At 37.9% G+C, this 27,853-nt stretch overlaps 1 protein-coding gene across 2 annotated transcripts in view; it reads left to right on the forward strand.

Moving 5' to 3' along the window:
* Positions 1 to 18,345, forward strand: part of GOPC (golgi associated PDZ and coiled-coil motif containing) — a 42,273-nt gene extending 23,928 nt beyond the window's left edge. The window contains exons 3-9 of one of the 2 annotated variants that reach the window (XM_027601057.2): positions 78 to 101; positions 3,455 to 3,630; positions 4,844 to 5,009; positions 7,538 to 7,633; positions 9,057 to 9,221; positions 11,642 to 11,822; positions 15,291 to 18,345. In XM_027601057.2, coding sequence (XP_027456858.1) covers positions 78 to 101; positions 3,455 to 3,630; positions 4,844 to 5,009; positions 7,538 to 7,633; positions 9,057 to 9,221; positions 11,642 to 11,822; positions 15,291 to 15,421 — 939 coding nt within the window. In that variant the 3' untranslated portion in view covers positions 15,422 to 18,345. The remainder of the gene's footprint in view (positions 1 to 77; positions 102 to 3,454; positions 3,631 to 4,843; positions 5,010 to 7,537; positions 7,634 to 9,056; positions 9,222 to 11,641; positions 11,823 to 15,290) is intronic. The other variant, XM_027601059.2, reaches the window with a different exon arrangement.
* The last annotated feature ends 9,508 nt before the right edge of the window (positions 18,346 to 27,853 follow it).

The raw sequence follows: 27,853 nt of genomic DNA on the forward strand, positions 1-27,853 counted from the left end.
ATAATGATTATACCACTAGATAAATTCATTTGTTTGATTTTTTTTCTAATTATCAAACTTTTTTCTTATATCTTAAGTCTGTCCCCTCTGTGGAGGAGTTGGTAAGTATGTTATTTCTGTTTTGCTTTAATATGTCATGCCGAAGTGTTTTTAGTGTCTTACTTGTGTATTACATGTTGTTACTTTGTATTTGGAAATGATGTTCGTGATGATAGTTTTTAATCTGCCAGTACCTGAAAAGTTCAGTTGATGGCCCATTGCTTTCTTCTCACTACATGTTGTTAAAGATTTTTCTTTTGTTTGTGATTTGTAACCATTATTTGCAGAACCCATCAATTATTGACAACTTCTGAGCCTTGTAATTTGCTCAAACCTCTACTTCAAAAGAGCAATTAGTTTTCCCACTTGAGTGTTTGGAAGATACATTAAGCAGACCTAGCTTTTTCCTCTTTTTCTATTTGAGTTTATCCCGAGAGAAAGAATGTGCATGTTGGTTTCTTATTCATCCGCTGCATGTATTATAACTTCTTGGTAGCAGTCTTGGAATAATTGTGTGACCTTTGAAACAACTGAATTTTGAAACACTTTACCAGAACTTATTTTAGAAAATAACAATATATAAATTCTTAATAATCAGGTTCCAGTTTGTCTTATGGCTTTATTTCTTTTGAAAATATGCTGTTTGGCTCTCTGAATACAAAATGAGCTTCTTGCTTATTACCTATTAAACAGGTTAACTAAAGATACATATTTTTTCTTTAAAACTAGAAGTGATTCATTTCAGTTTTCTTAGTCCTTTTTGTGCTTGCTTATTTTCAGGCCGGAGGGTTTGTCAGATTCATTAGGGGTTTGAATCATGAAAGCAAAATGGTGACTTAATATGTATCTCTCACATTTCATAAACATTGTATAAATAGCTCATCACAGTAATTGTAAGTAGATAATTCTCAACGTAAAGTTTATTTAGTCCATAAACCAAAGAATACTTGGTCTTCTGGGAACTCTTTTTCTGAAAAACAGCATCTGAAAAACACATCCAATCTATGGGGTTTTTTTGGAACTGATACTTGCCTTTTAGGAAATAGGTTCTGAAATAAATTATGATTTTAATAATTCTGAAGTTGTTGAAAAAGGAGGATTCTAAATTATTAGTTCTTAAAATTCTTGAAAAACAATATCTAGAAATTATGGTCTAATGGTTATATTTTTTTACAGAAGTTGAAAAAACCTGCTAATTAATCTTCCTCTGTTTATAATAACAAATATTTTTAATCAAAGAGGTGATAAATACATCTACCACTTGGTAATTACTCATTTTAGCTTGTATTTTTTTGTGTGTGTTTAAGTGGTACTCACTGCCTTGTATTTGAATATATCATATATTGATGTTTAGCTGTATCATTTATTGATATACTGTTGTCAAAACAGTAGACCAAAGCAGATGGTTAAATTAGAACCAAAATATATTCCCAATTGTTAGAAGTTTGTTTAAATTTGTTTCTCAGCTTTTTAATATCCAGAATAAAAAGGGAAATAATTACAATAATCAGTACCCGTACAATAGAAACAGTATCACTTACAGTTTGCTCAAGAGAAACGTTTTTTTCTGGTACTCAGCTAGATCTTTATTTAAGTCTCACAAAGTGGACATGAACAGTGTCTTTCTTCCACATATCGTCAACAAATACAGCCACATTTTCACAAGATTTATAGATTCTGTGTATCAGTGAGTCAGTAAAAGCAGTTCTGTAAAGCAGTGAAAACACTTCTGCTCAGGACAAGTGGAAGTTTACAGTGTTTGGATAGTTTTCTTGATCCAAAAATAACACTTAAAATATCTATCAGGGCCCTTACTTTAACTCTCAGAAGAGTTTTGTTTAGCCACAGAGTTTGTGTGTGTTTGCATTTGACTGCCTTTAGGCAAGATTTTGTACCTTCCATTTTCCACTCTACTTTGTCTTGTACCAGCCTATCTGTTCTGTGCTTGGGTCCTGAAGGCATTCACATTCGTCACCCCTGATTTATAGGAATAGACAGACTGTACTGTATACTTTTAAGGTAAATTGAACATTATTTCTCATGTGTAAGCTTCTGATAAAAATTGGATGGCAAAGATCTTGAGGTTTTATACTCTGGCTAACACCTGTAATTCACATATGTGGACTATCTACCAAGTGGAGCATAGGATGGCATCCTTTTATGAGAGCTAAAAATGGATGCCCATTCTACCTCATAGAAGGCAGATGAGGCCCTGTTTTCCTCTGCAAACATTCATTTTAACTTCACTCACTTTGACATATGGACAGATAGATGAATCAGATCCCCAAATTCAGTGATAATCTACACCATAGATATGCTTAAGTAGAGAAAATTTTTTTAATGTGTCAATATTTCAATGCATTTATTACCAGCATTGTTCCATGACCATCAAACATTCTTTAAAAAATTAGAGTATCTGTTCTAATTTAAACAGTGTAAGCTTATAGTCCTCTAAGGTAAATTAGCTATAGAATCTGTATATGTAACTGAAGGATTTTGACTTGTTTATAGAATTGTTGCATTAGGGATACCTGGGTGGCTCCGTCGTTAAGCGGCTGCCTTCAGCTCATGTCATGATCCCAGGGTCCTGGGATCGAGTCCGGCATCAGGCTCCTTGCTCAGCAGGGAGCTTGCTTCTCCCTCTGCCTGCTACTCTCCCTGCTTTTGCTCTCTCTCTAATAAATAAATAAAATCTTTAAAAAATAAAATAATTAAAAACAACAAAAAAGAATTGTTGGATTAAAGTTAATTAAATCTTCAGGTACAACCACCAGAGTGATTATTTTCATTTTAGTCTAGTTTTTTGAGTCATTTTTGGAAAGTAGATAGAGAGCAGATGCATTCGTTGAAACCACTCCTATTAGTATATGATGACATGAGCTTAGAGAAGACTAATTCTCTTAGTATCCTCGGTGTCAGAGTACCCCAAAGCATAGAATTATCTTATGTGGAAGTGGTCCCAACACCTTCTGGTACTAGTTAAAAAGAACTGGGTCCAGGGCGCCTGGGTGGCTCAGTCGTTAAGCGTCTGCCTTCGGCTCAGGTCATGATCCCAGGGTCCTGGGATCGAGTCCCACATCGGGCTCCCTGCTCGGCAGGAAGCCTGCTTCTCCCTCTCCCACACCCCCTGCTTGTGTTCCTGCTCTCGCTATCTCTCTCTCTGTCAAATAAATAAATAAAAATCTTTTAAAAAAAAAAAAAAAAAAAAAGAACTGGGTCCAAATCTTTGCTTGTGTGTTCCATTTTATGGAGATGAAGTGGTAACTCTTATCATATGCTTTCATTGTTGGTAGTGTAGACTGTGTGCGCTTTTATGTATTTTGGGGAACATGGTCTGTTGCCAAAAAGCCTTAAAAGTATTTTCATTACATTTTGTGTGTGTGTGTGTGTGTGTGTGTGTGTTTCATTAAAATAGGAGAGAGAGCTTGAAGCAAACAAAAAAGAAAAAATGAAAGAAGCTCAACTTGAAGCTGAAGTGAAGTTGTTGAGAAAAGAGAATGAAGCCCTTCGTAGACATATAGCTGTTCTCCAGGCTGAAGTTTATGGGGCAAGACTGGCTGCCAAGTACTTGGATAAGGAACTAGCAGGAAGGTGTGTAAAACATGAGTACGTTGTACTCTTAGGTAACAAATTGGATATTTAATGAGGTTGACTCTTAATCTCTTGTGGTAAATGAAACATTAATCTTTAAGAGTTATTTTACAGTTGGTTATAGCTTGCTGTTGTTAACTTAATATTGATAGCATTATATAGTGCAGATTTATTTAGCCATACTACATAAGTATTTCTGGTTTATACACATACACACACACTGATAGGAACTTATTTTGAAACGCTAATACCTCTAGGTCTGCACTTTTCAGCCATTTCCTGCCTTGAAACCATAAAAGTTGATGTTCACATGTACAGCATGACTTCCGTAAGGAATTCTTTCTGTGATCCTTGAAAAGTAATCTTGAACCTCCAGACACATTGGAATGACAGTGACTTTATCATAATAGTACAAAGTTCTGCTTGCATTAATTTTTTACAGTTAATTATTCCAGACTTTGGTGATTTATTATTTTTGGTAAATACTTTTTTACTCATTGTTTTGACATCACATTAAGAACTGATGTGGAGAGGGTGCCTGGGTGGCTCAGTCGTTAAGCATCTGCCTTTGGCTCAGGTCATGATCCCAGGGTCCTGGGATCAAGCCCTACATCGGGCTCCCTGCTCCACAGGAAGCCTGCTTCTCCCTCTCCCACTCCCCCTGCTTGTGTTCCTGCTCTCGCTGTCTCTGTCTCTGTCAAATAAATAAAAATCTTAAAAAAAAAAAATGTGGAGCAAATAAAAATAATTTATATCATGTTGAAGTGCACATTTTCTAATAACTTTTGCCATATTTGAAATAATCATTTTATAAAAAAACTATCATTAAAAGAAATGTTTTTGTACTAGACTCTTGTAAAGACCTAGTATTCAGTAATATCTAAGTTTGTTGACCTACCCTGATTGTGTGCAAGACATGAAACACATTCATTGACATTAGTCGCAAAAATTGTTTTTAGATGTATTTGAATTAAGTATATGATTAGAAAAGGTCTCATTCATTCTTTTAAAAAAAAAAACTAGTTCTCTCTTGAGGACATCTGTTCTTTTCAGACTTTGGTATTTTACAAATCTGAGAGACCTCAGGAGGTTCCTGAAGGTACTAGTTTTATTACTAAGAGGTTTATGCAGAAGCTACTGTGTTCAGTAATTTTTCTGAATCTGTAATAAAAATTATAATAAAAACTGAATTTACTTTTTCCTCAATATAAAGGGTCCAACAAATACAATTACTAGGACGAGATATGAAGGGACCAGCTCATGATAAGCTTTGGAACCAGTTGGAAGCTGAAATACATTTGCATCGTCACAAAACTGTGATCAGAGCCTGTAGAGGACGTAATGACCTGAAGCGACCAATGCAAGCCCCTCCAGGCCACGTATGTTTGCTTTGTTACTGTTTCTTACTCCACCTCTTCCTTTTTCCTGTTGTCAGAGTCCTTTCAGTGTTTTTTATTCTAGTGGTATTTAAAACCATTATTTAAAAAGGGAAAGTGGAATTAAACGTATTTAGAACAGATACATAAAGTTCTTGGTTGACTTACCCTGAAATGCCCTGAAAGTGATATTTCTGAAAACTGTACTATTGCTACCAAATACATATTGCTCATACTTTGGCTCATATTTCAGAATTCTCCTGGATCATGATTAGGCATGTTTAAAAAAATTGTTTTAAGCTTAGCAGAGAACATGTGGTCATATGAATAAATTGGCAAGTATTTTGGGGGTAGTTCTTAAAGGAAATTTTTGGTAACTAGATTCAACTGTAGTTTCTGAATGAACGTTTCCACCTGTTTGGTCTTGAATTAAGGTGGAATTTGAGACCCGTGTCCATCTGTCTGCATCTGTAGCCACCATTGTACAAGAGCTTTTCTATCTGGATAAATCTTTATTAAATTTCATTACTACAGCTGTCTGATAATATAAGCCTTTCCATAATAAAAGCGTGTCTGACTCCTACCCGGTGGCTTACATATCTTAGTACCAGATAAACTATGGCCTTAAACAAGTTCAAGTATTTGTTGCCTCTGCAAATTGTATTGTAGAAGAACTGATATGTACATGAAGTTGGTGGGAGAAGAGTGGGGATTGCAGTAAGCACTTATGCCATTGTCTTCTCTAGGACACTGGGGACCATTGGGGACCATTAAATTCCAAGCAGTGGCTAGATGGCAAAAGTTATTTCATGCTACCTAAAGGAGTGTGAACTTTAACCTGATAATCATGGGATTTTTTAATAAAATGGTGGACTCAAGATTTAACATGACTTTGACAAATTAATTTGGTATAGTGAAGAGGATATACCAGGAGAGGGCCTAACTGGAGTCAAGAAGATACATGACAAAGATACTGTAATAACTTGGGGAGAAAGTGATGAATGTAGGGGAAGTATATTTGAGAGGAAGGGTAGATTTGAGAGAATTAGAATCAAGAAGAGTTGGGGGCACCTGGTTGGCTCAGTCAGTAGAGCATGTGACTTTCAATCTCAGGGTCCTGAATTCAAGCCCCACGTTGGGCCTGGAGCCTACTTAAAAAAAAAAAAAGAAGAAGAAGAATCAAGAAGACTCGGTGATTAACTGCTTTTGGGTATGTGGGTAAATGAGAAGGAAGAGTGTAGGTTTTTGGTGTGGGCTGTTGAGTGAGATGATGGCATTCATTGATAAAGCAAATAGAGGAACAGGAAGATTGGGGGGAAATATGAGATTTGTTTTAGACGTGTATTTGAGGTGCCATTGGGACAAACAAAATATATCCAGTTGGATATATGACTCTGGAATTGAGGAGAAGTCTGAGTTGAAGAAATATTAGGTAAATTATCTATCTGCTGTAACCCAACAACGGAATTGATTAAATAACCCAGAGAAGTATATAGAAAATAAAAAGAATAGGAGGCCAAGGATGGAGAGAAACTTCTATGGAGTGAGGGAAAGAAATGGATCACCAAAGGAGGGAGTCTGAAATGGAGCTGTCAGATACAGTCCATCTAGTAAGGTAGTATAATAGAAGCCAAGGAAAAGAGGGTTTCAGGAAGGAGGTAGTGAACAGTATCAACTTTCTGCAAGGTTTAAATAGGATAGTGACTAAAAAGTGTCCATTGGATAGAGCCATGTTGGTTGCCAGTGACTGTAGAGAAGACAGTTTTAATAGAGCAGGTGGGGGCAAAACCCTAATTATGGTGACTGGAATAATGAATGTGGGAGACAAGGAACTAGATATCGTAGGGATTAACTTTGTGTAAAGGTTAAGGAAAGATGAGGGAGGGTGGAAGCTAAAGAAGACAGTAGATAATTGAAGGGTTTTTATTTTGTTTTATGTTTTCACATGGTCATTATTTAAAGCTGGAAGAGGCTTAGAATTTGTTTATATGCTGGACAGGGGGAGGAGCTTAGCAGAGAAGGAAAGAGTAAAGGTACCAGAGAAAGAATAATTTATGGACCAAAGTCCTTTATTTAAGAGGTAGACTCCAGAGCTCAACAGAATGAAAAGTAATTAATGATCCAGTTAGCAGTTTGTTTTTTTAATTCTACAAATTAGTTAAAATGATGTATATCTTTATGATATTTTCTAGTGAAAATAAACATTTTACTACTTTTATTTCTTGAAGATATTTGCTTGCAGGTTAATTCCTGGCAATAGTTTCCTTTGTAATGTCCTACAGTTTAAAAGGAGATGAATTAATATTAAAGAAACTGACAAAAGCATGAGAAAATCATCCGTTTCGCTATATTAACAAAACTTTTCGTTTTTCCATTTTATCTGTTAATTATTTTCTTAACACTTTACTGTGTATCCATTCCAGGAAATCAATGAAGATTTCTAAAAGTGAGTTATATAGCATGGGTTTACTCTATTTGATACATCATTTAAGTAGTACTAATTTTTCTTCTTTTTTTTCCCCCCCATTAAGGATCAAGACTCTTTAAAGAAAAGCCAGGGTGTTGGTCCAATTAGAAAAGTTCTTCTCCTTAAGGAAGATCATGAAGGCCTTGGCATTTCAATTACAGTAAGAAGTAGTGCTTCCAGGCTCCTCTTCTGTAATTAACTAGTATAATCGTGCTCCTCTGTTGGACATCTTTGGGAAACAAAGTATTCTGGATATGTTCTCTAAATAACTAAATTTATTCCCCTGGGTGTAAACTTTTTTTTGTATGTAAATCTTCCTAATGACTATTAAGTATTACTTTAGTAAAATTATTACTTTATTAAGCATAATTTAGCATTTTCATTATGACTTGGGTTATAGTTTTGTACAATATGCTGTGATTGCCTCTAGGACCTTGAGAATGGATATGACTGTTTTCTTTATGTTCAATGGCTCCAGATTGTATTGTGCTTTTCTCTAGAGTATGTGCTTTTCTCGTGTTCTCATTTCTTTGTTGTCAGATCTCACTGGCTGTTGAGTCCAAATACTCTTCCTTTCTAAATTTGATGCCTTTACAAACAGTTGTCTTGGGCAACATTTCTGAGAGCAGCATATTATAAAATACATATATTTGGAGTCATTTTGCTGTCCTTACAGTGCTGTTTTCCAGAGGAATGAATAAGATGGCTTTACTCTGTGTTTCATTTGGTAATACATGGATACTGCATAAGTGCATTTGCTTTTTGGTATTGTTTAATGTAGAAATTTTTTTTATCATAAGAAGTTTACCTGATAGGTATTTATTGAATACCTACCTACCTTTTTAAATGCACTGCCTAAATTTTAGAAGAGCATAAATTTTAGAAGAAATAATACATACACACACACACACACACACACACACACACAAATAATACGTCTATATACACATACATACACAAATAATACGTATATATACACACACACAGATAATACGTCTATATACACAAATAATACGTATATATACACATACACACAAATAATATATATATACACATACACACATATAATTATAACACAAGCTAAAAAGTGAAAGGTACCAAGTAACTGCATTTTATCAATTCTGTGTTGCATGTTTTTTCGCATTTTAATATCTCTGAAATTGAGATTCTTCTTACACTCTTTCAGTGATTTTTGTAGTACATAAAATAATGGTAAGTCTTATAGTGATTTAGATTTGATAAAATCTAATAGTGCTGTGGACTATTAATACCTAAAATATTTTTATTTATGTTTAAAAGAGTTTAGCCGATTGTAGTTTTTTGATTTTTTTTTTTTTTTGGCTTTGGCATGTGTTTTAGAAAGCAGATGCACATGTATGTTATTGTTTTATTCAGAGATAACTCTTCGTTTGATACTCGTAATATATTTACCATTACCTAAGTAGCAAATAATATTTTACTCAGCATTTATACAAGATAGATGCTTATTGAAATGTATTTTTAAGAAGATATTTTATTAGAAAAGTCTGACTGTAAAAGAGTAAACTAATTGACTGCCTTTTTTTTTTTTCTTTTTTGGTTAGGGTGGGAAAGAACATGGTGTTCCAATCCTCATTTCTGAGATCCACCCAGGGCAACCTGCTGCTAGATGTGGAGGACTGCACGTTGGAGACGCTATTCTGGCTGTTAATGGCGTTAACCTAAGGGACACAAAGCATAAAGAAGCTGTAACCATTCTTTCCCAGCAGGTAAGTTCCCTTCATGTAATTAAAATTGGATCTTCTTGAAGCTACTGAATATTTTATACTTCCAGTACTTGAGGCTTCTCAAGTAGTAAAGTGTTTATATATAGATACTAGTTCCCTTTGATTTGGGCCTTTTATAGAAGATACTCAGCCAGATTTACTGAAGAAGATTTTATTTGCTTTTTCCCACAGCTGTATAACTTCGAGCAAGTTACTTAAATCCTCTGCTCTGCTACAGCACCCTTATTGGAGAGCTGTAAGGATTAAGTATGTTGATTCATAGGAAGTGCTCCGAACAGGACCTTGTACTTAGAAAGCAAAACGTCATTAATGACTAGAACACTGTACAAATAGAAGGCATTATAGAAAACATAATGTTAGAAGCAGATGGGTTTTACAGACATAAATGTTAGAATTGAAAGGGTCCTTAGAAATCATTTAGCCCAACCCTCTTATTTAAAATGAGTAAACTAAGGTTCTTAGGGATTTGCTCTAAGTTGCAAAGAAAATAAATTACAGAGTTGGGATTCATACCCACAAGTCTTATTTGTTACCAAGTTTACTTAAGATGGGTTTTTTGTTTTGTTTTCTTTTTTTCTTTCAAGAAGAAGTTTGAAGAAATTAGATGTTGATAGTACATTGAGATGTTTGTTGGGTCCTCAGTGTAGAATTGAATCTCAAAGTTGAAAGTGAATTTATAGCTTATTGGTTCAACTCTACTTTGTATAAATCTCTACAATATCACTAATTAAATATTTATATTGGGGGTAACTTGTTGATAAAGTAGTCCATTCTATTGTTGTACATTGCTGATTTTTAGGAAGGTCTTCCTCATATTAAGCCTAAAATCTGTCTCCATGACTGTCACCCACAAACCTAATTCTTTAATCTAGAACTTCATGGAAGACTACCGCATCATCCGTCTCCCCCAAATGGTACTTGTAAGCATTATCTGCCAAGAGAGATCTCAGAATGCAACCCTAATCTCTTTCAGTTAGTGTTTTCTCAATCCAAGTTGGCCATGTTCAGTAGCACAAGAGTGAGTTGAATGGCAGTTGTGGTAAAGGAAATACAGGCAGTCACAAACTTTTAAGGAAATGCTAAGCATGTGTTAAAATTCTGAAACACAACCTTAAACTGCTGGGAAAGCAGAGCACCAGAGAGACTGACTTAGTGAGTGGCAGTAAAAAATGGCATGCTTTCTTTGGAGCAAAGGCAGGCCATAATTTTCAGAGTTGCAAATACCAGACTTGTGTGTAGTGATTGTATTCTCTAATTAAATGACTTGGAATGTTTTTTAAACATAAAATAACCTGTAACTTTTTACTGAACATAAGTTTTATTAAAGAAGAGCAGTACAGGGGCACCTGGCTGGCTCAGTAGGTTAAGCGTCTGCCCTCGGCTCAGGTCATGATCCACAGGGTTGTGAGATCCAGCCCCACATCATGCTCCGCACTCAACGGGGAGTCTGCTTGAGATTCTCTCCCTCCCTCTCCCTCCGTACTTCCCCTTGCTTGCACTTTTCTTTCTCTCTAAAATAAATAAATCTTTAAAAAAATAGCAGTACAGATATTAACATTTATTTATAATAAGTATTTTTAAAAATTTATTTAAGTAATCTCTATCCCCAACATGGGGCTCGAATTTACAACCCTGAGATCAAGCGTCAAGTGCTCTTCTGACTGAGCCAGCCAGGCGCCCCAAATATCATACGTTTAGTCTAGTAGAAAGAGCAAGGACTTTGGAGTCGAATTTCAGTTTTTCTATTTTACTTGCTCATCATATTGGAAAAATTATCTGCTCTTTCCAGAACTCATTCAGGTTTCTTATTCATGTAAAAGAGACTGTACAGGATTGAAGGATATAGTTTCGTACAATAAATAAAATAACTATTATAATAATTACTATTAACACTGTGGTACTCAGTGAAAGTTAAGTAAAGGCTCAAGACGTATTCAGTAAGAAACAAGAAATCATTGTGTAGAGGTTTCTTGAATTGGTCAAGGAAAAGTTTGTGTGATGCCCTTAAGTGCAACTTTAATATCTGACTACTTAGATGGATTTGCTATGTCAAGTACAAAATGGCAGAATGACTTTTAAACTAAACATTTGTTCTAAAATTTTTTAAGTTGAGTAGTTAAGCATTGATTTTTAGTTTAGGTCTGTTAGCAAAAATACTGTGACTAGTACAAAGAGCTATTGTAATATTAAAAGGAAATTACTTAGGATTCATGGGGTTGATCTGGACGTGATGGCCTCTGTGCTTTTCTATTTTTTGAGATTCTAGAATTTCATTATCTCTTGTCTTGAAAGGAGCTACATTTGAGGTCTGACTGCTTCTCATGCCTATCAAGGAATTTGGAAACCCTTTTTTGAGTATAATTACACTAACTTGACTTCCTCATTTTCTTTCTTCATTTTAGAGAGGAGAGATTGAATTTGAAGTAGTTTATGTGGCTCCTGAAGTGGATTCTGATGATGAAAATGTAGAGTATGAAGATGAGAGTGGACATCGCTACCGTTTGTACCTTGATGAGTTAGAGGGAGGGAGTAATCCTGGTGCTAGTTGCAAAGACACAAGCGGGGAAATCAAAGTGTTGCAAGGTAAAAATTACTCTAAAAGTTATTGTTAATGTATTTATTATTAATAAACTTTTAAAATACAAAATTTTAGATTTCTTCAGTAACACTTTTAATGATGGGGAAATCATCATTAACAGATCAAATAGCTCTCCTTTGCTTATAGTTTCATTGCATACTGGTCACTATGCCAAAATGTTATTTACATATAAGTTCTCTTAGGTTCATTTTGGATTTTAAGACAAGTGTATTACCAGTTACTGAACTACAAATGATCCTTGAAAAATAAAAAATAAAAATTCAAGTTTTCTAGATTCTGAAATAGACTGATAAAAATGCCTTTTAGAGTAGATACATCTTACTGTCAGCTTGCTGTTAATGCAGATTCTTCTGTCATAATACAATGATTTGTAGACTAATAAGAATATGTTATTAGACCATTGTCTTGCGATTATTATTAGAATCAGGATATGTGATCTTGAGAATTTTTGGTTTAGTTCCTTTGCTATTATTTACACATATTGTAAAGAGAAATTCTAGCCCTTTCTTTTACATAGAGCAGTCGTTCTTAAATTGTGATCTGTGAATCTCGGGGTGGGTCCCTGAGACCCTTCTAGGGAATTCATGAGATAAAAACTGTTCATAATAGGGGCACCTCGGTGGCTCATTCTGTTGAGCCTCTGCCTTCAGCTCTGGTCACGATCTCGGTGTCCTGGGATTGAGCCCTGCGTCTTCGGGTTCCCTGCTCATCAGGGTGTCTGCTTCTCCCTCCCCTCCTCCCCCCACCAACGTGCATGTGCGCGCACATGCTCTCTTTCTCTCTCTCTCTCAAATAAATAAATAGGGCGCCTGGGTGGCTCAGTTGGTTAGGCGACTGCCTTCGGCTCAGGTCATGATCCAGGAGTCCCAGGATCGAGTTCCACATCGGGCTCCCTGCTCAGCGGAGAGTCTGCTTCTCCCTCTGACCCTGCCCCCTCTCATGTACTCTCTCTCTCTCTCTCTCTCTCTCATTCTCTCTGTCTCAAATAAAAAAAAAAAAATCTTCCAAAAAATAAATAAAACGCCCCCCATAAAAGGTTCATAATAATGGTAAAACATTATTTGTGGTTTTTTTCCTGAGTTGATATTTGCACTGATGGTGCAAAAGCAGTGGGGGTAAATACCTGTTTGCCTTAGTACAAATCAAGGCAGTGGTACTACTACTAAAGTAATCATTGTTTCTTTCTTGCCATCTACTCAGAGTTAAAAAAAGAAAAAGAAAGAGAGAAGAAAATACCAGTTTCATGAAATAGTAAAACTTCATTTTATTAAATCTCGACCCTTGAATATATGTCTTTTTTGTACCGTGTGTTATGAGATGGGAAGTATGCATAAAGCACTGAGTGTGCATGCTGGTCTCAAAGAAAAGCACCTAAGTGATTAAGTAGCTAGCTGAACTGCCATTTTTTTCATGGAAGACAATTTTGACTTGAAGAATGACTGACAAATTATGGTTGTTCAGACAGTTTGGCAGCCATTTTCTTTACAAGGAACAAAATGAGTCCATCACTTCAGGAAACAACTGGCAGTATTTATTGCCAATGATAAAATTTCGGCTTTCAAGTGACAATTAGAATTTTGTAAAACCTGTATCAATCACCATGAGCTTGACAGGTTTCCAACATTAAACTTGTATAATAAGATTGGTGGTGATGTTAATAAATGTGATTTTTTTTGATATAGTAAAAATGAAACATGTCAGCTTGTAGAATTGCTACATAACTCAGTGATCTAATATTTTTCAAATGACCAGTGTATGATGTTACAAAATCCTGCATGGGTAAAAGAGCCATTCAAACAGCAAGATAGACAAGTGGATTTTAACGTAACAGTGTGAACAGTTCATGAATATGGTTTCAAATTCTCTGGTTTCCAATTTTGGTAAAGTATCAAAGAAGAATATTGACAGTTATCCGAAAAGCCTATTAAAACTACTCTTCCCTCTTCCAACTATGTATCTGTGTAAGGGTGAACTTTTTTATATACTTGTAATAGATTGAGCAGAGGCAAATAAGAAAATCCAGCTATCTTCTATAAAGCCAGACCTTATTTATTTATTTATTTATTTTTTAAAGATTTTATTTATTTACTTGACACAGAGGGAGAGAGAGAGCATAAGCAGACGGAGCAGGCTCCGCTGCTCAGCAGGGAGCCTGATGGGGGCCTCAATCCCAGGACCCCAGGACCATGATCTGAGCCGAAGGCAGCCGCCTAACCAACTGAGCCACCCCGGCGCCCCTAAAGCCAGACTTTAAGGATATTTGCAAAATTGAAAATAATGCTCCTCTTCTGACTAAATTTTTGGAAAATGGAATTATTTCCACTGAGACAAATATGTTGTTTATGTTAACATTTATTAGGCTTATTTTCATTTTTAACAAAGTCATAATTTTTTTAGATTTCTCAGAAGTTTTAATTACTAATATGGTAAACATCCGTAACTTACATAACATTAGTAAACCACATGAACAAAACTCTTTGGAATCTGCAGTGTGAAGGCATCCTGAAAACCAAAAATGAGAAATTTCTGGCACAGAGTTATATAGTGAACTAATGAACTAATGTTCTTGTGGTAAGCCTGGATTTTATGAATTATCTACATGTAGACAGCAATAGCAATCGTGTTCTCCCCATGCATCTTGAACAAAACTATTGTGGCAGTACGTCAGAACTTTACACCGTTGGGCTGCTTTCCCTAGGATTTCATTGTCTTTCACCCTTTCAACTATTTTCTGTCCGGATTAGAAGTCTTCTTCCTTTCCTTTTTTGCAGCTGAGGCTAAAAGACTTCTCTGTCACCTCTGTAAATTGCAGAACACTTAAAATGTGACTCATAAAACCAAAATGTATGCTCTTATGATTTATTACTATTGACTCAAATCACAAAAAATGTATCCATTGGTTATTGTTTAGCACACGTCCATACTTCATGGCTCACTAAATAGATGACATAATCAACTCTGATTTTATTGGCAAGCCTAGTGTCTATTTTTTAGATTAACCAAAATTTGTTTTAAATTGTATCTGGACATTGTCTTGCCAACAACTTAGATTTTTAGCAGGAAGCTAGCATGTGCCTCAGTTCACTGCAGTTAAATAATCTGAAAGCGAAATGTAGAAGAAACATATAGTTGGCTGTTCATTATATATTTGTGTAAGTAGAATTAACTGAATTTTATGATTGTATTAATTCTAAGTTTCATGGAAGTCTGGCAAGAAATTATAATTTTTTGATAGGTCCAACAGAGAATATGAAAAAATCTGTACAGTGTTTAATATCTGGCAGAAGAAGGAAGAATCCCTTTGTCAGAAATTACTAACTTGATTAATTTAGGGCCCCATTATTTGCCTAATTACTATTATTAATTATAGTGGGCATTCCTTTGTCTTTGCTCAATCAAGTTATAAGACTTTTTTTTGAATTAGAAATTATCTGCCTTTTTTTCTCTTTCAGGGTTTAATAAGAAGGCAGTAGCTGATGGACATGAAAATGGAGACCTAGGAACTTCAAATGAAACTCCTGTAGAAGACGGTGCTTCTAAACTAGATGATCTGCACAGTCTGTATCACAAAAAATCGTACTAAATTGACTGTATCTCCAGACAAGATTGTTGATCAGACTCTTCTGAGTTTGGGGCACTAGGGAAACGGTGACAAAGACTATACAAGATCAAGGGAGGCTTGTAGCCTAAATGAAAGGCGGGTACCTCAGGGCTTCATGTGAACAATTCTAAATGCATAAAACTCTCTATTTTCTGTGGTATACCATAATTAGCTATTGCATGTAAAGCAACTTTGATTTTTGTAAAACTGTAAAGCACCAAAGCATGTGTTTCCCAAAGGGATATTACTAGGCTCTTAAGTACCAAATGAAGCACGACTGTTTTATTTGTCTCCTTTTCCATTTAGTAGACCGGAATTTTATAAGAAATAGCCTTTAAATACAAGAGAATAAATGAATTCATATTATATATATTCCAGAATGTTAAGTGTGGTATTTCAGAGACAGAACCTAATTCAATGAATTGCAGAAATGTAGGCTTGACTTAATTTTTTTAACTAAAAGAATGGTTTTAGTTTTTTAATTTATTTTGCAGCCTGATATCTAAATCAGTTCTTAATGATCATTTATTGTAATGAGTTTGCCTTTCAGCTTTATTCAATACAGTACAAAATAGTTTTCTTTAAGCAATCCTTTATCAATCAATGCTGCACTAGAAATACTTTCTCAAAAGTTATTGTACATTGTACTTTCTTGGTTTTTAAAAGAAATGCAGATGAGTATAAAATATCTGTCCTCAATTATGTTGATCTGTGTGCATGGTATTGGAGCATTACATTATTAATGTTTAGACTCCAGTAGTTTTTTTCTGGGATCCACAAAAGACAGTTTTATACATTTTGAGTTGTTCATAAAGTTTGTCTTGTTGTGATAGTCTTGGTACTTAACGATACAATTTTCTGGCAGTAATAGCTCAAATTTATTTGTCAGTGAATTACATTGCATCTACACAGCAGTTTTCTCTCAAAGTAACTTATTTGCCAATCATTTAAAAAGCTGAGGCACTGGTGGGCAAGATAAGGTGAAGACATTTTGATGCAGTAATTGTTTGGGTTGGCTTTTCATCTCAGTGTTTGCTTGACTAAAGTGCTCTCATATGCAAACTACAGATTTGTTAATTCTCTTATCCCAGGATTAAAGCATGGAGGGCCTGCTCTCTTATTTACTGCTTTGCAGGCCATTGGTACCCTGCTTGGGGAAAGTGAAAACATTGCATTTAAAGAGGTGATAGTTTTGCCAATATCACTGATTTTTTTTAAAGGATATACATTTAAGGGGCTATTAAGTGGGGGACAAGCCTACAAGGCTTTTAGAATATTACCAGTATCTTCATGTATAATATTCGGATGTTACGTGATACAGAACACATTTTTTTTTTGTCTTTCCTAGATGCACTATATATTTGTTCATAGGTAAATCTGTACAATGTATATACTTTATTTGGTGGTTTTGTTATTTATAAATTTTATGTTTTAACTATTGCTCATTTATGGTTTGTTTTGGATGGTTTTGTTCATTTGTATATCACCATGTTAGTTTGTAATAGAAATGCACTTCATAGTGTATATTGTTACTGATATTAAAATACCTTGTAGTGTAACGTTGCCTCCCAGCAAAAGCTAGTATTTAGTTGTACAACCAAATAAGCAAGCTACATGTTACTGTTTGCTCCTGACAGGCTAGGCCTCTTAAAAGAAAGTTTTTTCCTTATGCATTCCCCCTACACCAAATACATACCCCAGGCATGACATGAGATCTGCAAGCTGGAGTTGAGTCAGTATATTCATTTAGCCAAAAAAATTTCCATTGCGGTGTATCTGAAAACATTTTTGCTGTGACTTGAAACCATGTTCTTGTTTTTTTTTAAAACGCAGCCTGGGATGGGATGACCATGGCGGGGTTTTTTGTTTTGTGTTTTTCCAGAGAATATCCTTTATCTACTAGACAGAATCCTTGGGAGATACTAGCTAAAACTTTTTGATTTTCGAGAACAATCTAAAAAAGTCCATGAAGGGTATTTTAAGAGCCTTGAATTGGCATTTCTCTGGAGATGCTGTGTAATATGGATCATATGGGATGGTTATGACATAAACTCCTTTTAAGGGCTGAAGAGCAAAAGAAAAAACTTCCCAGGTAGTTTAAGATTGCTTAAGTCAGTTCCGCTTTCATTCCTGCTTCACCCTGGTTTGCGAAGTCTGCATGAGAACCCTGTTGCTCAGATGCTACTGTGAGCTTCCTGGCAGGTGTTTAGAAAGTACCTAGTTAAAAGTTCATTTTAGAATGGTCTCTGGGGGATGAGCTAAGAATTAGAGTCTGAATGAGAAGCAGTTTTTATATTTTCAGATTTATAGGGAAGAAATTCCTAGCACCTAAGTTTCTAGGACAAAACCAAATAGAAAAGGAGAGAACTGTTGCAAAGCCATTACAGTTAAAAAGGAAAAAGAAAAATCTACAAATGCACACACAGAGGAGCGGAGAAAAAATGTTCCACAGTGTGAGGGTTGTGTGTAGGTGTGTGTGTGTGTGTGTATTTACAGTTTAGCCTCTAAAATTCTCTTCTACGTTATCTGTTAGGAATATGATGGAGCAGCAACATTTGGGTTATGAGGCTTGTTAAAACAGGTTTAAGAGAAGTGAAAGGTTGTGAGTCTTGGTAATTATAACTGAATAGTTGTCAAAAGGTAACACAGCTTGTGCTTGGTGCTGGTTTTACTCCCCACACAGTGGACTTACTTTGTTTTCATGTTAAGAAACAAAACTCATTGATTCATGTGTAAGTCACACATTATTTGACATCTTTATTATGTATTCCACTATTCCACTTATTCAGTCTTCCATGTAGGGTCGGCCTCAGATCTATAGGATTTATGACAAATGTATTATATCTAGTTGAGTTTAATATTTTTTTATTAGCCTGTAAATAAAGATGGCATCTTCTACATTAAAATGGTATTGATCTCATTTTTAAAAAAAACATTTCAAGTTTCTTTTTTTTTTTTTTTAAGGTTTTACTTATTTATTTGACAGAGAGTGAGAGAGGGAACACAAGCTGGGGGAGTGGGAGAGGGAGAAGCAGGCTTCCTCCTGAGCCGGGAGCCCGATGCGGGGCTGGATCCCAGGATGCTGGGATCATGACCTGAGCCAAAGGCAGACGCCTAACGACTGAGCCACCCAGGCACCGCAAACATTTAAGTTTCTTTCCCATTAAATATTTTGGTTTATTTCTAGTAGCTTCTATCATTTGTACTAACCAGCCATCAGGTCCATGCAAAGGCTGAAACCTAGTTACTATAATGCAACTTTTTTTTTTTTTGGTAGGAATTAACTGTGTGATCATAGGAAATGTTTACTCTGGGTTAAAAACATGGTGGTTGGAAGGAACTGTCAGAGCAACTGTGGGACCAGCGTTTTGTTGAAACTTAGCAGATGGCAAAGACTCTAGTCTCCTTGGGTTAGTTTTGTGTTACAGATTTTGATAGTCAATGTTCTCTAAGCGGATAACATTGAAACAAATTAAAAAACCGATCCTGTTAGATATTGTGTAAGAGGCCATTCTTCCATTTTATCATCTGAGCCCAGAGTTGAGAAGTTTCCAAAATAGGTGTAAAATAATTTTTAGCAACATCTGTAAACATTGTTCTGTTTCTTTGCTTCAGAAGTTTTACATATGGTCACTTACAGTCAGCCTAAGGACTAGATGTAAAATGTGTAGGAATGCCTTTGCTTTGCTAAGGATATTTGAGGTCAATCAGGAAGATAAACTTATAAATGGTATTTTACTCTTAGTATTGATGAATACAAATCATATTTCAGAAGACTACTTGAGTTATGAACATTTAGAAACACTTATTTTTTGTCATTGATTAACCTTGATTTAGTCCTCATACAATATGCTGTCTGTAGGTCAGCTTAAGCTCCCAGCTCAGCAAGCAGTTTAGAAAAGTCTTTTCCCCAGAATTCATCTGCATAAAAAAAAAAATTCATCTGCATAGGATGTTGTTCGATCTATGAAATTTAAAAGATTATTTACATTTTCATTTTTAATCAGTGTTCTATTTTAGGTGGTTTTGTAACTTTTTTTTTTTAACTAAAAGTATTGCAAGTTACCATGCGCTGTTGGTGCTAAATATTTGTCTGATACTAAATCTTTTTCAGGTGTATTTTGAGAGCGGTAGCCCCTGTGGCGGTGGCCAGGAGACTGCGTCTCGCAGATGTCCCGCAGGTGCAGCACAGTGACTCCGGGCTTGGCAGCTGCTACACTCTGAAACCCATCCCGGCTTCTCCAGCTGCTGCCCCCAGTGACTGATCAGGACCTTGCCTTGGGTTGAGGACTCCTGACGGTCTTGCCAGACTTCCGTAGGATTACATTCTAATCTCAGTGGCTTCCTCCTGCAGCTGAGCTCCTACCTGCATCGGGGGCTGGTTGCTTCCGGCTTCCCACTAAACCCAGCTTCCTCTCTTACTGCCTCACCAGCATTGCTCCTAATAAATCTGTTACACAGCAGATCCCTTCTTGGTCTTGGTGTCTGCTTCTTGGAGGACCCAGGCTAACACAAGTGGACCAGGAGTGAGATGTGAGGAAACAGATTCATAGATGAGGAACCGGCTCATCTCCCACCCAGAGGCTGAAGAGGAGGACCTTCTGATCAGTAAGTGGTTGGCATGAGGTCACGGCTCAGTTTACTATGTATTTCATAAATGGTGTACCTGAACCTGTTCTCCTTAGAAAGGCCTACCTGCAAAGTTCATCTCTGGCTAGTATCCAGCAATTTGGATTTCAGGAGTGTCCCCCCTTTCCCATTCCCTAACTGATAGGGGTGGTTTACTGTGCCTGAAGCCTTTGTACAAACAGTAAGATTTATGTTAAACACCTGCTTTCCTTCTGGAAATCTGGACTTTTGATACATGCCAGGCCGAGTGCCTCAGTGACTGAGGCCCAATAAAAACCCTGGAGTGCAGGCTTGCCCAGGCTCAGGCAGACTTCCCCGGTGGACAGTATTTCATGTGTTACACATCATTGCTGGAGGAATTCAGCTCATCCTCTGTGGTTTAATTAGAAGACGACTCTTGGAGCTTGTGCCAGATTTCCTCTGGACTTTGTTCATGTGCCTTTCCCCTTTGCTGATTTTGCCTGGTGTTCTTTCTCTGTAATATCATAGTTGTGAGTGCAGCTCTATGCTTAGTCCTGTGGGTCCCTCTAGCACCCCCTCAGACAGTTACTGTCCCCATCTCCTCTCTTGGCTGCCAGGCCAGTAACTAGGCTCAAATTCTAGCACAGCCTGGCTGTGGATGTGCTGGGCCTGGTAAGGGAGAAAAGAGATGAGACCTCACAAGTGTAAGAATTAGCTAGCATATACTGCCAGGTGCCAAGTGCTACTAGGATTGGATTTGAGAGGGCTTGATCAAGGACTAAACTCCCTCGTTAAAATGAAGAATTCAGATTGGAAAAAATAATCCACACTGAAAACATAAGGACACCGAAAATCTGAAAGTGAAATGATAAAGAAGATACACTGGGCATATATTCCCCAAAGGCTAGCCAAGATAATTATTCCTGTCAGAGAAACTAGGCTTCAAGGGGAAAAAAAAAAGCATTACAGGGATAGAGAAAGCTACTTCAGTTCTTAAAGAATCAACTCAGTACAAAATTAAGATAATTCTAACCTCGTGTATATTAATTTAAAATAGCCTCAAATTATATAAAGCAAAAATTAACAGAACCACAAAAAAATTCTAAAAAGCCATCACAGGATTGGGAGGTTGCAACAAAACTTTCAAAGAATTTGGGAAGGAAGGAAGATTTGAACAGCAAAAGTAACAACATTGTAAAAGACCTCTGGCTCATAAGTAGGAAGATAGATGAATGGAAGCATAAGAAGGAAAATTAGAGCCACAAAATATAAAATACACAAACTTGGAGGCTTTGCTTTGGATTGGTAAAATTTGCAGTTTGTCAAAGTGCCAGCAGGGGGCAGCAGATTCTCCAAATATGATATTCTGCCTTTTAGAACTGGAAGGTTTTATGAGATTGTCAAAATACTTTTTTATTGGGAGGATGAATAAGCTGAGAACTAGAAAATTACATTCCTTGTCCAGGGTTACACAGCTAGTAGGTGTCAGCCAGGACTCGAATCCCTCTCTTGATTCTACTTTAATAGGCCACAAAGGGAGAAAGGGAAATACGGATGAAACTGTCAGCTTTTCAGTCTTTCTCCCCAACTTATATACTTTTTTAATGGTGCAAGGTTTTATGGAGCCTAGGGTTGATTAAGTTTTGATTTTTAAAAATGATAGTTGAGCTGGATTTGAATTTCACTAGGAATAGATTTTTCGCAGTTGGGTGACTGTTGACATTCCATGGCAGAGCCGCAGACTCTTGAAACGGGAACGTTCCCTCCCTCGCCCTTCATGTTCACAGGGTTCCCGTAGTCTTCAGGGAGCCAGGTTGCAGCAGGATACTTGTGACATTTGGGAAAGTGTCAGTCTCACCATCAGTAAGGACATTTTTATCTCTGCCGAGCGCTGTAACAAATGCGTTATCTACTTCTGAAAGCAGAAAAATTGAACCAAAAAGAAAAAAAATCAACTAATTTTCAGGGGAAAAAGACAACAGTTGTTGTCTTTTTGAACTGCTGGCCAAACTAATAATGAAAAAAGAGAGTAGAGGCAAATGTACAAAATAAGGGAGAAATAACCATAAAAACAGGAAATGAATGGGTGATAAAAAAAACTATTCAATTTTATATGAATAAATTTGAAAACTTTTCAAAGATAATGTAATTTACCAAAACTGAATTAAGTTTTGGGGTGCCTGCGTGGCTCAGTCGGTTAAGTGTCTGCCTTTGGTTCAGGTCATGATCCCAGGGTCCTGGGATCAAGTCCCACATCAGGCTTCCTGCTCTGGGGGAGCCTACTTCTCCTTCTTCCTCTGCCACTCCTCCTGCTTGTGCACTCTCTCTCAAATAAATAAAATGCTAAAAAAAAACTGAATGAAGTTTTAAAATCTAAACAGAGTTCCATGGAAAAAACCGTCAGTGCTGCCTCCTCCCAAAATTACCACAAATATATGGTTTCATAGGCAATGCTACTGAACGTTTAAAGAGATTATTTCAATGCCTAGCAAGAAAAGAACCTAAAAAGAGAAGAAAATGAAATTGTTTTTGTCAAGCTAATAAACCTGAAGATTGACACAAAGAAAATGACAAGACCTGTCTCATGAAAGAACATTAATGCAAAAATCCTAAATAAAATGTTATTGATGTGAATTCAGCAGCAGTTTAATGGACTCACACACCATAACTGTTTAATATTAGGACATCCAATGATATAATTAATCATACGGCTGGGTCTAGAAAGGGATCCTAGGCAAGAAAATCATTTGCCTTTTTTTTTTCCCTTTTAAGATTTATTTGAGAGAGAGCGCACCGCGGAGGGGCAGAGGGAGAGAGAAACTTAAGAGACTCCCCGCTGAGTGTGGAGCCCAGTGCTGGGCTCGATCCCACGACCCTGAGATCACGACCTGAGCCGAAACCAAGAGTCGGAAGCTTAACCGACTGTGCCACCCAGGCGCCCCAAAAATCATTTGCTTCTAGTTCCACAGATCCTGAAAACTAATTGGTGAAAATCCAACACTAATTCTTGGTGAGGAAAAAAAGGAATGAACAGATGCTTTCTTAATATACACCTCAACGTAATCTATTGCTACCCCTAAGCCAGCATCATGCTGAGTAGGGAGATACTAGAAGCATTTAATATGGTAAGGGAGGTATTGCCAATGGAATTAAGTGTACATATAAATTTGATAAAGGAGGTTGCAACAGCACTATTGGCCTACATGATCACATTCCCAGAAAAACTAGGAGAATCAACTAAAAACTACTAGAAACAAGGAAATTTAGTAAAGGAATAGGATATAAACAAGAAGAAAAAATACGTTTTAATATTTAAAAATATGTCTGTAATAGCTAATACCAACATGGTGCCCACCGTGGGTCAGGCACTGTTCTAAGGGTTTTACATGTATTAACCCTTGTAATCTTCACCGCAACCCCATGAAGTATATCCTACCACAGTCTCCACTTAGAAGTAAGGAAATGGAGTCAGAGAGAGATAAAATAACACTTTCTTGATCACACAACGATAGCAGAATCTGAACACAGGCAGTCCAGTTCCAGAATGTATACTTTTTTCCACCAAGGCCATACCAGCTCTTGATCTATAAAAGGAGGGAGATGGTACCATTTCTGATGTCAACAACAACAAGAAAACACCTAATCATAAATTAAACAAAAGTGCAGTACTTACACAAAAACCATTTAAAATGCCCTAAAGGGATGCAAAAGAAGGCTTGAACAAATGGAAAGGGTTATACTACGTTTTGTATGTATAGCCAGTGCATAACCACGTATGACCAAGAGTTCCATCAGACAAGAACGAATGGGAGCGGAGGCACACGAACATGCCAGGTTAGATCGCTTGTGGAAGAATGGGGACACGCAAGGAGATGGCCTGGGGTATTAAGGGAGAATTCTTTACACTTGAGAGATTTTAACAAGTTTATAGGCCAAGAGGAAAATACCATTTGAGAGGGAAAATACCAGCCCCTTTCCCGTTGACCCAGGACGGGAGATGAAAAGGACTGGCGTGGATGCAGTTTTCTGTAGGAAGAGGGCTGGACAGGCAGGTACAGGGTCTGATTTTAAGGACCATGAAGGAAAGGAGTGTAGCAAGGCCTCAGAGTACAGGAAGGTGGGAGGAGTGGCACTGCTTTGGAACAGTTGCTGAGGGGCAGTTATCAAAGATCAGCTTGATAAGGTTGAGGAGTAATGGGCCCCAGGTAAGTGGGGAAACTAGGAGTTGGTAAGAGCCCCGGTGCGAATAGTTACACAGTGTTCTCCTGCTGCCGTGGTGGACAGGTGCAGGTGGTATGCTGAGGGGGACTTCTGTCGTCGGGGCCTCAAGGTTTGGGGTTCCTGGAAAGACAGCGGCATGAAAATGCTGAGACAAAACAGTTCACATGCTGGATGGAAAGAAATTCAACTTAAAAAGTTTAACAACCAGAGGAAAATGGTGATTATCTGGGCATCCAGTATCTTCAGGAGGTCAACGCACAGGTAGGGTGAAAGGTGAGAAATCCAAAGAACAAGAGGTTTGGAGCAGACAGAATTAGTAAGCTCTCTGAGCTGGAGTTCTTGCCGAAGGAGTGTGGACGGAAGTGTGGACATCTGTGCAGGGAGTTTCAGCAGAGTGGAGGTTACTAGAGGAGACATAAAAAAACCATGCTGGACACTGAATTCTCCAGTGCGATCACAGGGAAAGGATGAAGACCTTGAGCCAGGCAAAAGTCCTCAGCGAATGGAGAATGTGGTTTGGGGGACATTAGGTGCTACAGCGAGAAGAAAAGGTGGCAGGGCTAGGGGGCAGAAGTATCACAGAGGGAGAGGATTTTGCAAGCGGGAGAGAGAGTGAGAATGGATGGGAAGTGGGTGTCGGGAGGAAGATGTGCCTTGCCCCCTGGCCACAGCCAGTGCAGCTGTTGAAGAGAAAAGGCCACCTCGGCTGGAAAAGGACTCCAAGGGAAGTGGTGCTGGAGGACAGTTTTAGATTTTTTTTTTTTTTTTTTTAATTTACTTGAGAGAACGAGAGGGAGAAGCAGACACCCTGCTGTGCAGGGAGCCAGACGCAGGGCTCGATCCCAGGACCCCGGGACCATGACCAGAGCTGAAGGCAGACCCTTAACTGACTGAGCCACCCCTGGAGGACAGTTTCAGACTTCAGATTGGCTGGAAAGATAGGAGTTAGTATTTATTGATCACCTACTGTATGCAAAAGACGGATATAAATTCATCTTCACAGCAGACCTCGTATAATCATTTCCACTTTAGGGATTAAGAAGTGGGTTTAGAGATCACCAATGTTAAAGGATAAACTGAGGCATTTTAAAAAATGTTTTTATTTGAGTATTTATAGATTCTAACGTGGTGCTGCCAAACCAGGAATGGTTAGGAGCACTCCACCAAAGAGGCCCAGGGAAAGACTTCGGGAACATGGGGGAGCAAAGAAAGGAAATTATCAGATTGGCTATAGCTTTAATCCTAGTTGGCTGTTCGTCATTGGTTGTCCTTAGCATTTGATTTCGAAACCTTGTGGCCCTTACAGGTTTAGACTTGGGCTTGCTTCTGTCAGCCACCAGGGCATTAGAGCCACCTCAGGCCAGTGGCCTACTTGTTTAATTGATTGAGCACCAGTAATGAGCTTGAAATCATGTAGTTAAAAAGTTTAAATCCCAGGTTAAACCCGAGTTCTATATGGTTCTAAATGCTTTGCTATTTGTAATAAATACGCTATCTCCTGCCTGCTGGGGAGGCATCATTCCAGCAAGATGAGACGCAAACCTGTCTATAAGTTCCTAGGGATGTTAGGTACAATAAAATCAGAATTCTTTAAAAGGCCCCGCTAATCTCAAGAAATACAGGGAAATACCCAGGTATCAGAATTAAAGAAGACACTTTAAAACAGATTGACCAGCACTGGAACCGAGGCTCTGAGCATCCTGGGGCTGGTGGGAGGGTATTGGTTACTCAGATGGTGGGTATGTAACCTTGAAAAGATAGAGACGAGATTTGGGGTTTGGCATGATGGGGTTGGAACAGTGAAAGGATGAACCTAAAAAAAAACCTGCCCAATAAAACAGACAACAAAGGATGAATGGCCCTGGATGACCAGCGAAGTCTCCCCCGAGAAATGAAAACCTGGGGCCTGTGCCTCACACACAGGTTTGGGTCTACATTTTCAGCACAGTCTAGGAACCACCGACCCAAAAGTTAAACTAAAAACTGGTACAGGGCTGATAGATTCCTGGTGTTAGTATTGTCAGATTCAGCAAATAAAAATCCAGGACATGAATAGTTTTTAGTATACATATGTCCCAAATATTACACAGAACATTCTTAAACTAAAAAAGTTATTTGTTGTTTATCTGAAATTCAAATTGAACTGGATATCCTGTATTTTGTCTGGCAACCCTACGTGGTGTACCTGACAGATATAAACGCGAAACCACTGAGAAAGGACATCATCCTGAGGTTTTTCACAGGGAGGGAAAAGCCCTGCTAAGGAAGGGCTCACAATAAAACATATGAAACCATATAAAGACACAAACCATCATGAACAAGAGTCAGGAGAAACAACAAACAGGACAGAACCTCAAGAACTCGGCCAATTCATTCACTGAGCAAATACTTATGGAGCACTGTTCAAGGTGCTGGGGATCTGCAGGGAACAAAACAGGATGGGGTCTAGCAGGAGAGCCAGAAAACAGTAAGAAGCGGCGCCGTGTGGGACAGTGATCAATGTTACGAAGAAAAGGAAAGCAGAAACGGAGAGAGAATATTTTGGGAAGAATGCTCTTTTTCAGACAGGGAGAGGAAGGAAGACCTCCTGGAGATTCTGAGTGTAGACCTGAAGGAAGTGAAAGCACGAGCCCTACAGATCTGGGGGAGGAACTTTTCTAGGAAGAGAGAGCAGCCAGCCCAAAGGTTTCAGGATGGGTGTGTCCCCGGCAGGTTCAGGCGACAGCCCAGAGGCTTATGTGGCTGGAGTGGGGTGAACAGAGGCCTGAGGGGTGACACCATGACGGAGGGGGGCAGATCACTGATTTGCCCCCGTCTAGTACAGGAGCCAGCAGCCCCAGGTGGCTGTTTACTTTTTTAAATAAAGTTCAGTAAAATAAAAAATGTACTCCTCAGGCAGTCCAGCCACATTCCAGCGCTTGACAGCCACGTGTAAGTAACGAGTGCCGCGCTGAGCAACTCAGACAATGTCGCTCTCCCGGCAGAGGTTCGACTGAACCGCGCTGCCAGAGCCTTAGAAGTCACGGCACAGAGGCTCCTGCTCCAAGTGAGATGAAGAGAACAGGACAATCAGAAAGAGAATATAAAATGATTAAAAGAAGGAATCAAAGCCCAAGAAGATACCGAGACAGTGTAAAAAGGGGCAGATTTGAAAAAGAACCCACAGACCCAGACATTTTTTAAAAATTGAAATGAAAACCTCAGTGGTTCAATTAAGCAGATGCGACAGAAGACGGAATTAGTAAACTGGGGTATGATACAGAATCTTATACAGTGTTTCACGTGGGCCCGGCAACGCTCGAGAAGCTTCCGCTCATCTTCACACCAGGCATAGGCAGGTGGATAGTATTGTTCCTCCCCACAGAACAAGCAAGGAAATGAGCGCAAAGAGGTGACGGCTTCTCCTCCGGGCAATCTCAAGTCTGTGCACCCAACCACTGTGCCATACTGTCTCTCGGGAGTTTAGCCAGAACTCAGCACAGGAAGATAAAGAGATGATAAATAAGAGGAACTAAGAGGAATGGAAATGGAAGGAGGAGGTCCAATGAACATGCACTAGGAATTCCAGGAGTGAAAAAAGAAAACAGCAGAGGCAAGTAGTGC

This window comes from Zalophus californianus, chromosome 7, assembly GCF_009762305.2.
Source record: "Zalophus californianus isolate mZalCal1 chromosome 7, mZalCal1.pri.v2, whole genome shotgun sequence".
NCBI classification, from domain to species: Eukaryota; Metazoa; Chordata; class Mammalia; order Carnivora; family Otariidae; genus Zalophus; species Zalophus californianus.